Raw genomic sequence first — 13,652 nt, 5'->3', positions numbered from 1 at the left:
TTTTACGCGTTCAAATGGAAGTTATTTTGATCGTTGTGAAAAATGTAGATTACAGTTATAAAACTCATCAGAAAAATTCGAAGGAATCCTAAAGTTACAACACAACTCGTCAGCGATTTATACCGACAAATTAATGGAGGTGGCTTTTTGTTCTCACTCACTCATCTTTGCCTTTGCCTTTACCATCTGAAACAACCTTATCAGATTCATATGCTGATGGTGACAACAAGAAAGTGCTCTGGTTCTTCTGAATGAACCTGTAAAAGAAGGTTTTAGAGCGTTCGTCAATTTTTACGCTAATGGCAGCGAAAAAAAGAGAGATTAGATAGGATGCTTACTTGAGGAAGTCTAATAGTGTTTGTTGCATGCGATTCCATGTCTCTTCTTCCATGTTTACATATGAGAAAAGCTCCGGAAATTTCACTGCAGATAAATATAGTCAAGAATCCAGACACATCAAGTTTTACTGTCTGAATGAGAACTTGCTGAGATTTTTTTTTACCAAAGAGACGAAGTAAATGCTCGGCGCCGTAAACAGTTGAAGGTGAAACATCATCCACGATTGCTTCTTCGTATTGTTGCCGCTCTCTTTTGTACAAGAGCATCATAGGTAATGCCTTGTCGAAGTAACACCTTATGCCTTTCAAGATTTCGCCGACCGCATCAGTTATCCTGCGCAGAAAATTTGCTTCATTAAATTCTGAAATTTTTTAAAAAGATATATCAAACTCTATGATTGAATAAAGGGCTCACATTCCATCCTTCTTGGTTTTGATTTCAAGGTACTTGGACAATATCTCGTCGACAGTAGGTGAACGCGGAAGTTTCACAACCTAGAGTTACATAATCATTCAAAGATTAGAAGACAGAGTAGATTGTAGAAGACAGAGTAGATTGTCATGTACCTTGTCCTTCTGCGTAACATTCTCCCAGTCGTCAACGAGCTGTTTTTTAAGTGTTGCAGGCATTTGGATCTTGAGTAGCTTATCTGCTGATACGTTATCCTTCTATAGACCAAAAAATAATACACAAGCAACCTTATCCAATTTTAGAAGACCTGATAAACTGAACCTGATTGTATATATGCATGACAACTTATCCAGCCATTTACTGCGTTTAACAAGAGAGTTCTTCCCAACATGTATGTACAAGCTCTTGGAAATTTAATCAATGTACAACTAAAGCAAGTAAAATCTCTTGATTTTTGTACAAGCCTAACCTCATTGCCTGACTCGTTCTTTCGCTTCTTTCCTTTTGCAGCTGCAACAGACAATACATTCTCATCTATACACCAGCTTAACTCAAATAAATTTTAAGTTCATCTAATCTCAACTTCAAATAATTTTACAGGTATGAAATCAACTCCTTGGTAGTTGTGAGGAGTTCTTCGACTTCCAGTGTGAGCGAAAAACTAATGTGCTGCTTACCATTGTTTTTCGTGTCATCTTTCTCAGCCTTTGTGTCTGCATGTTTGACAAAATAGTTAAGTTAGCATAGATGGACAAATATATATTGTGTCTACTCAAAAGGGTGAATGTGGGAGGATAAATCATCAACTCTAGTGTACATGCAGGCCTCTGAGCCAGATAATGTTCACATTGACAGGTTATCTTGATAATGTTTCTTCTATTAGCATTAACTATCATATTTGGTAGTAAACACCTTAAACTCACCGGCAGAGCTTCTGGTTTTAGTCTGAGCCGAACGCCCAGACTTGGCACCCTTTTCCACTCCTTGCTTCTTGTCCAAAGCTTTCTGTTTCACAAGATTCTCCTCCGTATGTTTCAACAACCTATCCGCACTAACCCATTCATCCCAGCTGTCGAGCAATACATTCACGTCAATCTAACTGTGTTTGCTACCGAAACCAGAATATATATGAGAGCAGAGCAGAGAGAGACTCACTTTTTGTTCCAACCCTGTAGACACATATCGCTGTATCACTCAGTAAAACAAAGATGGGGATGCAACTATAATAGCTTAGAGGAAAGAAAGTCTCACGAGATAATGAACAAAGTACTTCCACTCCTTCTTACGTAGCTCCACTTTTTGAATCTGTATCAAAAGAAACTCTGTAAACATCTATGCCGCCTAAGCCTTTCAATCTTAACTTGCAGAAGCTACATGAATCTACTACAGACAGCACAGGCGATACATTCAAACTCAAACTCAATTGACTCAGAGAAGCACTGTAAACATCTATCTATATAGACTGGGCATTTCAATCTCGATTCGCAGAAGCTCCATGAATCCAATACGCAAAGCACAGACTATACATTCAAATTCAAACCTAATCGACTCAAATCTCTATGAAAACCCTAAGCCAATTGCGAAATCAACACGAGATAATCTCCAGAATCCAAATCATTCGATTGAATCATCCAAATCTAAAGGCTAGCGAGAGTTAGAGAGAGAGAGAGAGAGAGAGAGAGAGTTTGTATTGCCTTAGCTCCGTAGACGCGAGGACCATGGTAGGCGAGAACACGCTCGCCCTCCGTAAAGAGCCTGCCGTCGTTGGAAGGCGATGCGCCACCGCTGGCAGTGTCTCCGTCACTCGCCGTATCTTCCTTCGACGAGCTTCCCATTGCCACCGAGAGCGAGAGAGGCACCAGATCTCACTCACATCACAGTGGGGGCCGTACACGTCTTTGATATGAATGAATGAATCTACGTCCCTGAAACTGCCCGCTGGTTCCACGAGACTAGGGGTGTATGTTGTAATTACGTAACTTTTCAATTGCGTCCCTTAACTTTCCAAAAGGTTCAATTTATCTCTTAACTTTTTAAAAACTTCATTTTGAATCAGCGCCAGTTTCAGTTTAAGGAAACTTTTCTTTTGAAGTAATGTTATAGACAGATATGGAACCTGCAGATTTGGTCATCGACTTTTAATCCAGCGGAGTGTACCTCATTTAGTGAAGCCTTCTTAGACTCCGTATCATTGACTCTACTACCGCCGTGGGGTCTGACAGGATCCATCTTTCCATGGGTTGTATGGGGGATTTGGACAGCAAGGAACTACCTGATCTTCGAAAACAGGACATGGACGCCATTGGAGATTTTTACCAAAGCGGTAAGCAATGCTAAAGAATGGCATCAGGCTCAGATAACGACCGCACAACCTCGCACTGCTATCTCACTTAGCTTGATCCCACCCGTACAAACCACAAGTCTGCTATGCTATACTGATGCAGCGTGGAATCATACAACTTTTAAAGCGGGATGTGGGTGGATCTTCATCACTCAGCAGGACGAGCATCTACATCAGGGTACGGCTACTTTCGATTACACCTCGTCTGCACTAGTAGCTGAAGCGTTAGCTATTAGATCGGCTCTTCTCAGCGCCCTCGAAGCTGGATTCACAAGAATCTGTATCAAAACAGATTGTCAAGCACTTGTTGCTATCATCAACTCGAAGAATCACCCGAAGGACCTCTACGGAATCTCACGGGACATCGAGCACCTATCCCTCTCCTTTGATTGTATTGTCTTTTCTTATGTACCAAGAAACTCAAACTCTTTGGCTGATTCACTTGCTAAATCAGCTCTGTACTTGGCTTCCACCAACTATTCTTAGTTGGGCTGCAGACTTTTAATTTATATGATGTGTTGTGTTCAAAAAAAAAGAAGTAATGTTATGATAAAGAAATAATTCTATGATCCATTTGAATTTGAAGTATATTTGTGTACATTAATCTTTTATTATTACATTCAATCATATTTGACCAAAACAGAAGTTATTATCACATTGTACATTATGAATCAAACAACTAAGACACTATTGATAGGAAAAAGGAACGAGACATTTAATTCTTGATTTGTCCCACTATGCAACAAAAAATTGTAACAAAAAAATAAAATAATATTTTTGGACCTTAGATACAGGGATGTGCACTTAAAATTGGCTCGGTTTGAGCTAATGAATTGATTATTAGTGACCGGGTCCGCTTGGGCTTGGACCGGAGTGCTTATCAAATCGAGACATGTCGCTCCGGTTTATGAAATTATGACCCTTGCCTCCTGGACTTGGACCTGAGCCTTTCATCGAACCAAGTGATAAGCCATCGAAGAAACCAGCCACGAGCTTTTTCTCTTCCGTCATTGTTAGACCAAGTGGGCGAGTCTCAACAAAAACGGAACCGATCAACATGAAGAACAGAATGGAACTTACAACACCTTTGCTCATCATTATAGTTTAGTTAAGTTCTTTTCCCTCTCTTTTACCAGATAATGAAATTTGCGTGTGTTTTGTGGATGGAGCAGTCAGTTATATAGTAATGTTCAAGGAGATGCAAAGTTTGAATTGTTATTCACTTATTCTTGACTATGTTTTGAATTCAAAAGAACGTGATCACTGAAACTAGGCTGTTTCCTGGAAAATACCAATTGGTTTATAAGTATTTTTCTTGTTTGTATAGAAAAAACTAAGCCATCAATGAGGAGATGATAAGAAGCATAAAACAAATTTAATTTCATCATAAGTTTGAAGACTTGACCGAACATAGTTTTTGATTGTTTGCAGCAGACGGCAGCTAAGATTCTAAGTAGACTTTGAAGTTGTGCACCAAATATAGTTTGAATTCCAAACTTGGGAAAGTCACACATGTTGGTAGCCGGCTTGGTTGTTGGTTACAGAAAACACAATTAAGCAAAGTGTTTGACCTTCAGAAGCATTGACTATTAGCTAATTTGACTATTAAAACGATGTAGTTGCTTAATTTCCCTTTTATAATATTGTTAGATACACCAGAACCTAATAATCAATGCTTATAAATTTCAAACACGTTGCTGCTATTTTTCTGGCACGACCAATAAATAGTTCTTCTCACGTGATTCTCCTTTCAAAAACATTTAACAACCACACTTTACTGAAATTTCAACATCTAGACTTATGATTTTTGTTAGGTAAAAAAGTTATTTCTATGAAAAGTCAACTCATGCTGCTATATGTTGTTGAATTACGACCGTAGTTATTAGTTACAATACAAATATACGATGTATTTTCTTCATTTTATCACATTTCATCACTGAGTTTTTTTTGGAAAAAAAGATGAACTCTATTATAAAGTGATTTCATCACTGAGTTGTAGTAAACAATTTTTTTTTAAATAGATGTTGATTTAGTGTTGAGGATACATTATTGATGGCTGCCACATTTTTAGTAATAGTTTATGAGTATTTCTTTAGCAAGATTCTCAACATAAATATCTAAAAATGAAATATCATTATGATGAATAAATATTTTTAATGCTAAAAACGTATGCAAAAGTATTTTAAATTTTTATTTAGAATACTTTTAGTAAAAATGTAAAATATTTGATACATTTAGCTCTAAGAATAATTTTTTTGTCATCTACAATAATTTATTTTTATTTTATGTTAAAATACTTGAGTATATTGTAATGGAAATACTCTAAGTAGTATAACATCATCTCAAGTTGTTCCTTTTTAAAACAAATTTGTTCCTTTATTTCTGGAGTTAAGAGTAAGACAAATAAACCAATTTGCATAGCATCAGGAAATTTTGTTTCCCCATACTAATATGAGGCGGCGAAATCACTAATCACTATGATTCAAATTATTAAATAATTTATAGGCAAATTATTTAGAATCCGGTTAACGGTTTCCTCTCTTGGAATAGGGTGAAAGTAATTAATCAAGTTTAATTGGGTTGTCCAAAATAATATAGTTTAGAGGTGGCGGAAGACCACACACGAATATAATAAGGAAAAAATGTTAACTATATATAGTTCGGACATGGTAGTCCATTAATATTGGAATCAAATTCTTCATTTAACAAATCCATTATCTAGATTCTAGTCTTTTTATTCCGTCCAATTACACGAAATATGAAGAGTTCTTGAAACAATGTACATTCTAAAAAGAATTTCAATTAGCATCTTAATTTACTTGAATTTCAATTAGCATCTTGATATACTTGATCAAACTATTAATTAAACTAGTATTGCTGGAGATGTAACTTTATATAATATTTATGGATGTACATGTACTAAAGTCGTTTAGATGTGGTTAATGAATAGGGTATTTTGATCACCACAGTAAGAAAACATGTGAGGTTATAATACGTGTCTCAAATCTTCTTTTTGAGAAAGGGTAACGTGTCTCAAATCTTGATAACGATAGTTTACACCATGGTTCGTCCATTCTCACGATATTCATATTTGACCACTAAGACATCCACATAATGACTACAAGTTTCGAAGTTAAGTTGATACAGAATTTAATTTTTGGTTCTACAAACTTTGATTATAAAAAAAAGATTCGAAGATGCAAGATTGATAGTGAAATAAAATTGAGGGTACATGTGGGGGAGTGACGTTTAAAAACAAAAAGAGAAAGAATATAAATAGATGCTTAGTTACTCTCATGACAACTATGAAGCAAAGTTAGAGTCCGTCCATACCAAGTATTTCGTGTTGTCGCCATTCTTTCCTCACGCCCACGAGCCACGATGACAATTATGTTTTGTTCCTTTTTTTATTTATAGATTTGTATTTTGTATTTTTCACTGAATTCTTGCGTCTTATTTTGAGAAAATTATATCTCAAACATTAGGTAAACCGTAAACTATAACTCATGTTTGTCTGAAAATTTAAATGTTTATTTTGCAAATATAAATATAAAGATGCAAAGTTTTGATGTAGCATAAAACAAGGGAAGCACTCTTCTATGGAAAAACAAAGTCTCCAGGATTCGTATGGTCAAATATATTCCGATCAAATTATTCGCGAAAGCGAGATACAAAATACGTACTTTACCTCCTCCTACGTCACATCTACGCATTCGTGCCCTACCTTCAGAAGTATTCTTCCAATTTTCTGAAGTTCGAAATTGAGACACCGATGATTCACGACCGTAGATTTAAATGATCACCTAAACGTTAATTATTTTATTAATGAACCTTTGCTCAAATTTATCTACAGTAATTTTGTTCATAGTGAATTATATCAATTAATGATATGAAATGAAATAGTCGTATAAGACTATAAGTCTAGTAGTTTCATTTTGTTCACTCTATACACATTTGGCTATTGCTATATATGCATGGTAAGTCGGTGATTACTAACCTCTTTGTCGGTATAAATGCTTAGATCATGAAACCATGTTATCCACAAGAATGATAGTAGTTTTCTTGCCTAACTCCACTAACAAAAGCTAATAATTTAATTGTATTGTTACCAACTACTAGTTGAATTTTGATTCACTTGAATCTTGTGTATACTACTTATTAATCAGTAAACATATCTTATCTTATTTAATATTATTGACATCGAACCAAATCGCACAAGTTAGAATTCTGACCTAATTTCATATTCACATCTTAAGGCAAAAAAATATAGAAAAGCCGAATTATAACAGTACCAGAGCTAATAATTTAATAATTTATTATTTCCGTATAAAATTACAGGAATATAGTTTGCTGGTAAAAAACAATTAGCACTTTTTGAAAGGGCCATTTCCAAGGAAGCTAGAGACCGTCCTTTTTAACTAATGCACCTGCACCATCCTCTTATATCACGGTTTTAGTTCTACATTACTCCATTTTATATTCTCTTTAAAAAAAAACAATAAAATTAACATTATTTTATATCCAATATAAGCTCCTATCCTTCTTCCTCTCCATCCTTTTCCATCTACCTTTGAATCTTTCCATACGTGTATATAAAGCTTTACTTCCTCCTCTGCTACTCCTTTTCTATCAATCACCAAAACACATTCATTGGCTTAAACCCTAAGGCCCAAGCACCTGAGCTACCACAAACCAAAAATGAGACCCTTTGGCTTGGTCTTTACGGTCATGTTCTTGGTCTCAGCCTTTTCAGAATCAAGAACCGCGGACTGTAGAGTTCTCCTTGGTGGCTCATCAGAGGAAATAAGTCAATCTAAGAATCATGTTGTCGAAGATTTTCGAAGTAAAGAGTTGTCAGGGGTCGTGATACGTGGTTATAAAAGGTTACGATTGCTCTCTTCAGCTGGAGAGAGGATGCACACAATGGCTTCTGGACCGAGCAGGAGAGGTGCTGGTCACTAAAAGACTATTTACTCACTTACATTATTTTCTTATACATCAGTATTTATTTAGCTCAGGTTATAGTAAAGGATTTTTCATTTGTTATAGATCATTATATTTATTCAGTCACCAATGTAAAGTCTAGAAGGGAGAAATTCATTTGATCATCAGGGCCGGCTCAAGGACAGGGGCCAGCAGTGCATCCGCCCAGGGTCCACGTACAAAAGGGCCAAGACCAACGTTCAATAGGGGCCCATATATTCCAATCGTTGAATAATTAAAGGGCCTTGTCTAAACTGTTCCAACCGAGTTCCTCTTTAAATTTTTAATATAATTGTTTGTCGGCAATGTCAAAGGAAAAACATCAAATTTATGTTCAACATATTGGGCTTTATGGACCATTGCGGTAGACGATAGTACATCATTTTTATAATTTTCTTGTGGATTTGGGTTTTATACACATATAAAAATAAATAATGAAAATTGAGTGATTTAATTTGGACCAATGAATAACTAAAGGGCATATTTTAAATCTCGCCCTAGGGTCCACAATACATCTGAGCCGGCCCTGTTGATCATGATACAATAGTCGGTTTCCTTCTCAAAAACATCCATATATAGTACGTGCCAATAAATAATTTTTATTTTTGACTAGTAATAGTTTTGAGATCCACGTTATCGTGTAAATTCTACATGAATCGGTTATATATATTCAGGAGATGTTGTTGGTCATTATGGTGCAATACAAATGAGTAATGACACAACTACATGATTATCTTATAAAGCTTTAACATGAAAGTACGATCATTTCATAAGGAAAACAATGATTATTTCAAGTTTTACTACATAGTTAAAATTGCTCGCAATTCACGATTCAAATCTTGAATGCAAACAATTTTTCATTGTTCGAAGTGTTGGCCTTTGGGGTATTATAAGGGACACTTTGTTTACTGTCCTGTGGGAGCGGGAAATGGAAAGCTTCACGCTTCAAATACTATAATAGGGCCCAATGTCGACCATTGTTAAATTGCCATCCAGCTCTTGAAATTCGTATTCCCTACAAAATCTGATAATTTACGAAATTACTTTGTAAAAAGATAATCGAATAAAAGAAAAATATATAAAAATATTTATTTTAATAAATTGCTTTGGAAAAATTTGACAAAACATTAAAGTTCTGACATGTAATTATTATTTTTTGGAACATTAAACAAAAAGGCCCACGCAAAGGCCCATTATAATTTTTCTTTTAACACAACCAAACCAGTGAGTAAAATCTATTATCTCTATCTCTTTTCCAGTTGTAAACCAAAGCAAAAAGAGAGAGAAGGCGACGATGAGTACGATGAAGCCAAGCCGGAGCGACGAGATAGCCGACCCGGATCAACAGATCAAGAACACGAACCAGATCAGAGCTGGTTTCGATTCCTTGGCCCCTAAACGACCCACTAAGCCCACCCGGAGCGAGCCAGGCCCTTTCGGATGTTTCTCTACTCCCGAGCCAACCACTGACCATCCAGAGGCTGACAAGTTCCAAACTCTCCAGTCCCAAACTCATGTTCGGTTTTCTCTACCTCACTACTTTTTTTTTTTGGGTAAAACTGCCTCACTACTTTTTGCTCTTCACGTAAACTTATCGTCATAATTGAGATCTTGTGGTTAAAAAAAATACAGGGTAATATTCTGCATGAAGGAGGTTCTGCTGCTGTTCAAGATGAGTTCCTGGAGACAGAGTATTACACGAGTCTCACCGCCATTGATAAGCAACATCACACGGTTCTTATTTTTATTTCTCTTTCTTTAAAATTACAGCTGAAGAAAATTAACTTTGTAGTAAATGTGGTTATGTTTATGAAACTAGACCGGAAGTGGGTTTATAAATGTGGGGAAGGAAGACGGTGGTGAAGAAGCTGTGATAGCCGCCGCTGCAATCGGAGACGGAGGTGAAAAGGCTGTTTACAGAAGCAACCCGGCGACGAACGAGTGGATTCCTGCGGTGGAGGAGGATCTTGGTTCAGAATCTTCGTCTAAACCGAACCGGAGCGAGAATTCTTGAATGGGATCGGATCTTTGAATGTGTGTGTACTTTATCTTCTTCCAGATGTGATGTTTCTTGATGTTATTGTAATAAGATATTATCGAAATAAATTAGTTAAATAAGTTTTTATTATTAAATCTGAAATAATAATTAATAGTGATAAGAGAAACTTTAAAGCTTTCAAAAAATATCTATGATAAGAACGAACTTTCTGTGGACTGTATTAGATGATTTTTCTCTTTCAGACGTCATGTCAACTTCTTCAACTACCACCAATATAATTGAAATAGTAAATAAAATATCATCAACTGTATCTTAATGGTTGGTTGTTTTTGTAGTTGAATAATCTTATTACACAAAATAATAATAATCTTATTACAGATAAGTTATGATTTTTGTTTGGAACATTATGATTTTCATATCTTAAAATCTCAAGTTACATATTATTGGATCCTCAAGAGCAACTCGGAAGCCACCTCACGTGGTCTGCATGTGACAACCAATGGTTCAGCCTTGGGCATACTAAGGCCCGGACCTTCAGTCATATCAACCGGACCTCCTGAGCCACTCTCCCATTCAAAACACTGAATCATCGAACCCAACACCAACCCAACCACCCGGTTAGCCAAACCCAACCCGGGACAAACCCGTCTCCCTAAACCAAAGGGCATCATCTTACCATTGTACTGTCCAAGCTGATCTCTATCTTCAAATCTCTCCGGCTTAAACGAGGTCGGATCATCCCACACACGTGGATCTCTGTGTATTGCCCACAAATTAACCAACACGATAGTATCACGTGGAACATCGAACCCACCGATGACACAATCAGAAGAAGAGAAGTGAGGAACCATAAGTGGCGCGACAGGGCATAACCTAAGTGTCTCGGATACAACACAGTTCAAGTAGTTCATGTTCACCAAATCATCTTCTTTTAACAAACGACGATTACTTGATGACGATGGTACGATGTGAGTATCAATGTTTTGTCTCGTTGTCTCAAGCACTTGTGGATGGTTTAATAGATTCGACATTGCCCATTCCACGGTTAAGGCCGATGTATCTGTCCCTCCTATCACCATCATCTGATAATAGAATCCAACATTAAAAATGGGACCATTATTAAATAGTTTTTCACCTATTTTTGTTTGTTTTAAATGTATTTTGTCGTCGTTCCATTGGTTTCTTGTTCTTCAGCAGGGGTTGGAGATAACAATCAAGATTGGTGATCTAGTGTCAACATCAATAGGTTTCGTAATAGATTTTCATGTCTGATATTTCAATTATAATTTCATCATTTGGTTTGGAAGCCGTTGTTAAAGTATTTTGTTTTCATATTAATTGTGGTTTAACCGCGACATATATTAGGATATTCGGAAATTTCAAGAATGTGAAGAATATATTTTCATATAATTATTTGGGGAAGTTAGCATTTGTGTATAAGTTAGATTTCGTATATTTTAATAGGGTCTAGAAATACATACCAGAATGAGACCTTTGATGGTAACATCATTGTAGTAATGAGGCTCCTTTTCTTGAGAATCAAGCAAATGAGCAATCATGGTGTTCGTAAACTCCAATCTTCCTTTGTTAGCTCTATGTTCATCCAAAAACCCTTGTAACAAACTATCCATCTTTTCTCCAACCTTCTTTGCTCTCTTGATGTAATCTTTATAGTCATACCACTGTAGAGCCGGCAAAAAATCGGCTGGATTGCCCGCCGAAGAGAGCTCTAGAATCTCCGCAACTAGCTCCTGGAACTCCAAGCTTATCTTCTCTTTTCCACCTTCATCTTCCTCGCAGAATCTCTTTCCAGTCATCATTCTCATTATAACGTTTAGGGTAAGACCCGTTAGTAACGTTCGCAACTCCACCTGAATAATAATATGGTCTTGTTACGGTTTGATATGGTTTGGTTATCTTTAACCGGATACAAAATCAAAACTGATCAAGTTTTCTTTTCTTGGTCTGAATATGTATAATAGGAAAGAAAACGTTCCGTCGTAGGTTCTCCAACTACTAAATCAGGATAATTTATTTCAACTAGATTTCTATTCGTGCAATCAAAAATTAACACCGACAGATTTAGAGCTGAATTCAGCAATGACTGCATTTTGTAATTCAACTATAACATATTGTTTTTATTAATATTTTATCAATACAGAATTTAACTACAAAAATGCTTCTATGTCAACATTTTACTATTTGAAACTGTCAATAATTTATAAGAAAATAATAAACTGTAAACTGTAAAGTAGTAGTTATAGCTAAAAACGACGTGAAAATATATGATAATATGTTTTTTTTTTTTAACTTAATGTATGATAATATGTTATATATGATATATTTATTAAGTTTTAACATATTATCATATAATATGTTAAAACTTAATAAATGGATTTTATTCGTTTTTCGTATTATGGAAGTATATAATATAATACAAATTTTTGCGAACCAATCAATATGATTGATTATCTATGAGTTTGATATTCATCAAGATGAGATATTTGGACCTACTTTAGCTGGACGTTGGACGGATAAACCGTAAAGCTTTTGTAGAAGCCTCTTGACTTCGTCTTGTCGGATTTCTGCTGAGCCGTTGAGTCGATGCGTTGAAAAGACTTCCAAGGCGGTGATACGGCGAAGGTTTCGCCAGTGGTCCCCGTAAGGAGCCGTAACCATGGAAGTGTAGTCATAAGCCACGTACTTGCCCATGGTGAAACGAGGCCGGTTCGCTAAAACTATATCGTTTTTCGTTAAAAAACATTCTTCGGCTGCGGCTGGAGACGACACGATAACGGCGAGGCGAGAGCCTAGGCGGAGAGAGAATACGGGGCCGAGGGAGTGCGAGAGACGGAGGAGAGTGCGGTGAAGCAACGGCTGTTTGAGGAGGTGAAGGTGACCAATAATCGGAAAACAGACACGTGGCGACGGCGGAAGGTTTTTGTTGGAACGGTAGAGTCGGAGTAACAACTTGGTGATGAGAATAGTAATTAGAATGATGGGAATAAGTAAATTATAATCCATGACTTTTCTCTTCTTCTTCTTTTCTTTCTCTAGCTTTGTCTCTTCCATCATTATATACCCATTTTTCAACCCTACTTGCAAGTAAAGTAACAAAAGTAATACTCCTAGTTGTTAATTAATTACCGTTTATCTGCACATGCACTGGCTACATTAGAGTTATTTACCAAATAAAAACCTTATTAAACAATCTTTTGACAAATAGAAATCGATCGATTTGACATCAAGAGTGTCAAGGTTGATGGCTCGAGGGATTTTCTAACAAAGAATGACCGGAAATTAACAAAAAAAGATCAAGGATATTTTAATGGTGTTTTGAGAAATATTATTTTATGATACCATTTCTCAAAATATTAATAAGAAAATATGTTTTAAATATAATTTATATAATTAGTTTATTAAATTAACTAAATTATCATTTTATAAACTGAGTTACGTACACACGTTGAAAACTATTTCTATCCATAGATACCTTATAAACAAAAATAAACAATTCTATAATTTCCTTAAAAAGTCCTTATAAACATTCTCTATTATTTGATCAAACGAGCGTTTATA

The 13,652-nt window shown here is 35.9% G+C and overlaps 6 protein-coding genes across 6 annotated transcripts; 3 read left to right on the top strand and 3 right to left on the bottom strand.

Moving 5' to 3' along the window:
• LOC111215017 (protein MRG1) lies at positions 1-2,689 on the bottom strand. Its single transcript, XM_022718016.2, has 11 exons — positions 2,445-2,689; positions 2,002-2,055; positions 1,906-1,919; positions 1,674-1,819; positions 1,428-1,463; positions 1,220-1,260; positions 906-1,007; positions 754-833; positions 503-672; positions 339-423; positions 1-257 (listed from the first exon to the last, which is right to left on the bottom strand). The coding sequence occupies exons 1-11, from the start codon at positions 2,583-2,585 to the stop codon at positions 158-160; spliced, it is 969 nt and encodes a 322-aa protein (XP_022573737.2). The 5' UTR covers positions 2,586-2,689; the 3' UTR covers positions 1-157.
• Positions 2,690-2,994: 305 nt separating this feature from the next.
• On the top strand, positions 2,995-3,577 carry LOC125580850. The gene is made up of 2 exons (XM_048746099.1): positions 2,995-3,073; positions 3,195-3,577. The coding sequence occupies exons 1-2, from the start codon at positions 2,995-2,997 to the stop codon at positions 3,575-3,577; spliced, it is 462 nt and encodes a 153-aa protein (XP_048602056.1).
• Positions 3,578-3,759: 182 nt separating this feature from the next.
• LOC106369722 (PAMP-induced secreted peptide 2-like) lies at positions 3,760-4,243 on the bottom strand. The gene has a single exon (XM_013809840.3). The coding sequence runs from the start codon at positions 4,187-4,189 to the stop codon at positions 3,932-3,934; it is 258 nt and encodes an 85-aa protein (XP_013665294.2). The 5' UTR covers positions 4,190-4,243; the 3' UTR covers positions 3,760-3,931.
• Positions 4,244-7,599: 3,356 nt separating this feature from the next.
• LOC106433004 lies at positions 7,600-8,523 on the top strand. Its single transcript, XM_048745018.1, has one exon. The coding sequence runs from the start codon at positions 7,790-7,792 to the stop codon at positions 8,051-8,053; it is 264 nt and encodes an 87-aa protein (XP_048600975.1). The 5' UTR covers positions 7,600-7,789; the 3' UTR covers positions 8,054-8,523.
• A 532-nt stretch (positions 8,524-9,055) lies between these two features.
• Positions 9,056-10,207, top strand: LOC106426815. The gene is made up of 3 exons (XM_013867545.3): positions 9,056-9,590; positions 9,707-9,808; positions 9,894-10,207. The coding sequence occupies exons 1-3, from the start codon at positions 9,369-9,371 to the stop codon at positions 10,086-10,088; spliced, it is 519 nt and encodes a 172-aa protein (XP_013722999.2). The 5' UTR covers positions 9,056-9,368; the 3' UTR covers positions 10,089-10,207.
• Positions 10,208-10,399: 192 nt separating this feature from the next.
• LOC106426863 (cytochrome P450 81Q32-like) lies at positions 10,400-13,163 on the bottom strand. The gene is made up of 3 exons (XM_048745017.1): positions 12,588-13,163; positions 11,555-11,944; positions 10,400-11,155 (listed from the first exon to the last, which is right to left on the bottom strand). Exons 1-3 carry the CDS (start codon positions 13,146-13,148, stop codon positions 10,514-10,516), a joined length of 1,593 nt encoding a protein of 530 aa, XP_048600974.1. The 5' UTR covers positions 13,149-13,163; the 3' UTR covers positions 10,400-10,513.
• Positions 13,164-13,652: the final 489 nt, after the last annotated feature.

This window comes from Brassica napus, chromosome C1 (genome assembly GCF_020379485.1).
Source record: "Brassica napus cultivar Da-Ae chromosome C1, Da-Ae, whole genome shotgun sequence".
In the NCBI taxonomy this organism is placed as follows: Eukaryota; Viridiplantae; Streptophyta; class Magnoliopsida; order Brassicales; family Brassicaceae; genus Brassica; species Brassica napus.
Note: the sequence above shows the minus strand (reverse complement) of the source record. Positions and strands in the feature narration are given on the sequence as shown.

Bases quoted from the DNA above. Each gene is read 5' to 3' on its own strand.
- LOC106433004 (XM_048745018.1), top strand. From the start codon at position 7,790: ATGAGACCCTTTGGCTTGGTCTTTACGGTCATGTTCTTGGTCTCAGCC.
- LOC106369722 (XM_013809840.3), bottom strand. From the start codon at position 4,189: ATGATGAGCAAAGGTGTTGTAAGTTCCATTCTGTTCTTCATGTTGATC.
- LOC106426863 (XM_048745017.1), bottom strand. From the start codon at position 13,148: ATGATGGAAGAGACAAAGCTAGAGAAAGAAAAGAAGAAGAAGAGAAAA. The intron at 11,945-12,587 runs GTAGGTCCAAAT...ATTATTATTCAG, and splicing joins CCGTCCAACGTCCAGCTAAA to GTGGAGTTGCGAACGTTACT. The intron at 11,156-11,554 runs GTATGTATTTCT...TTCTATTATCAG, and splicing joins CCATCAAAGGTCTCATTCTG to ATGATGGTGATAGGAGGGAC.
- LOC111215017 (XM_022718016.2), bottom strand. From the start codon at position 2,585: ATGGGAAGCTCGTCGAAGGAAGATACGGCGAGTGACGGAGACACTGCC. The intron at 1,008-1,219 runs GTTAGGCTTGTA...TTTGGTCTATAG, and splicing joins AGAACGAGTCAGGCAATGAG to AAGGATAACGTATCAGCAGA. The intron at 424-502 runs GTAAAAAAAAAT...ATTTATCTGCAG, and splicing joins GCATTTACTTCGTCTCTTTG to TGAAATTTCCGGAGCTTTTC.
- LOC125580850 (XM_048746099.1), top strand. From the start codon at position 2,995: ATGGGGGATTTGGACAGCAAGGAACTACCTGATCTTCGAAAACAGGAC. The intron at 3,074-3,194 runs GTAAGCAATGCT...ATACTGATGCAG, and splicing joins TGGAGATTTTTACCAAAGCG to CGTGGAATCATACAACTTTT.
- LOC106426815 (XM_013867545.3), top strand. From the start codon at position 9,369: ATGAGTACGATGAAGCCAAGCCGGAGCGACGAGATAGCCGACCCGGAT. The intron at 9,591-9,706 runs GTTCGGTTTTCT...AAAAAAATACAG, and splicing joins CTCTCCAGTCCCAAACTCAT to GGTAATATTCTGCATGAAGG. The intron at 9,809-9,893 runs GTTCTTATTTTT...TTATGAAACTAG, and splicing joins TTGATAAGCAACATCACACG to ACCGGAAGTGGGTTTATAAA.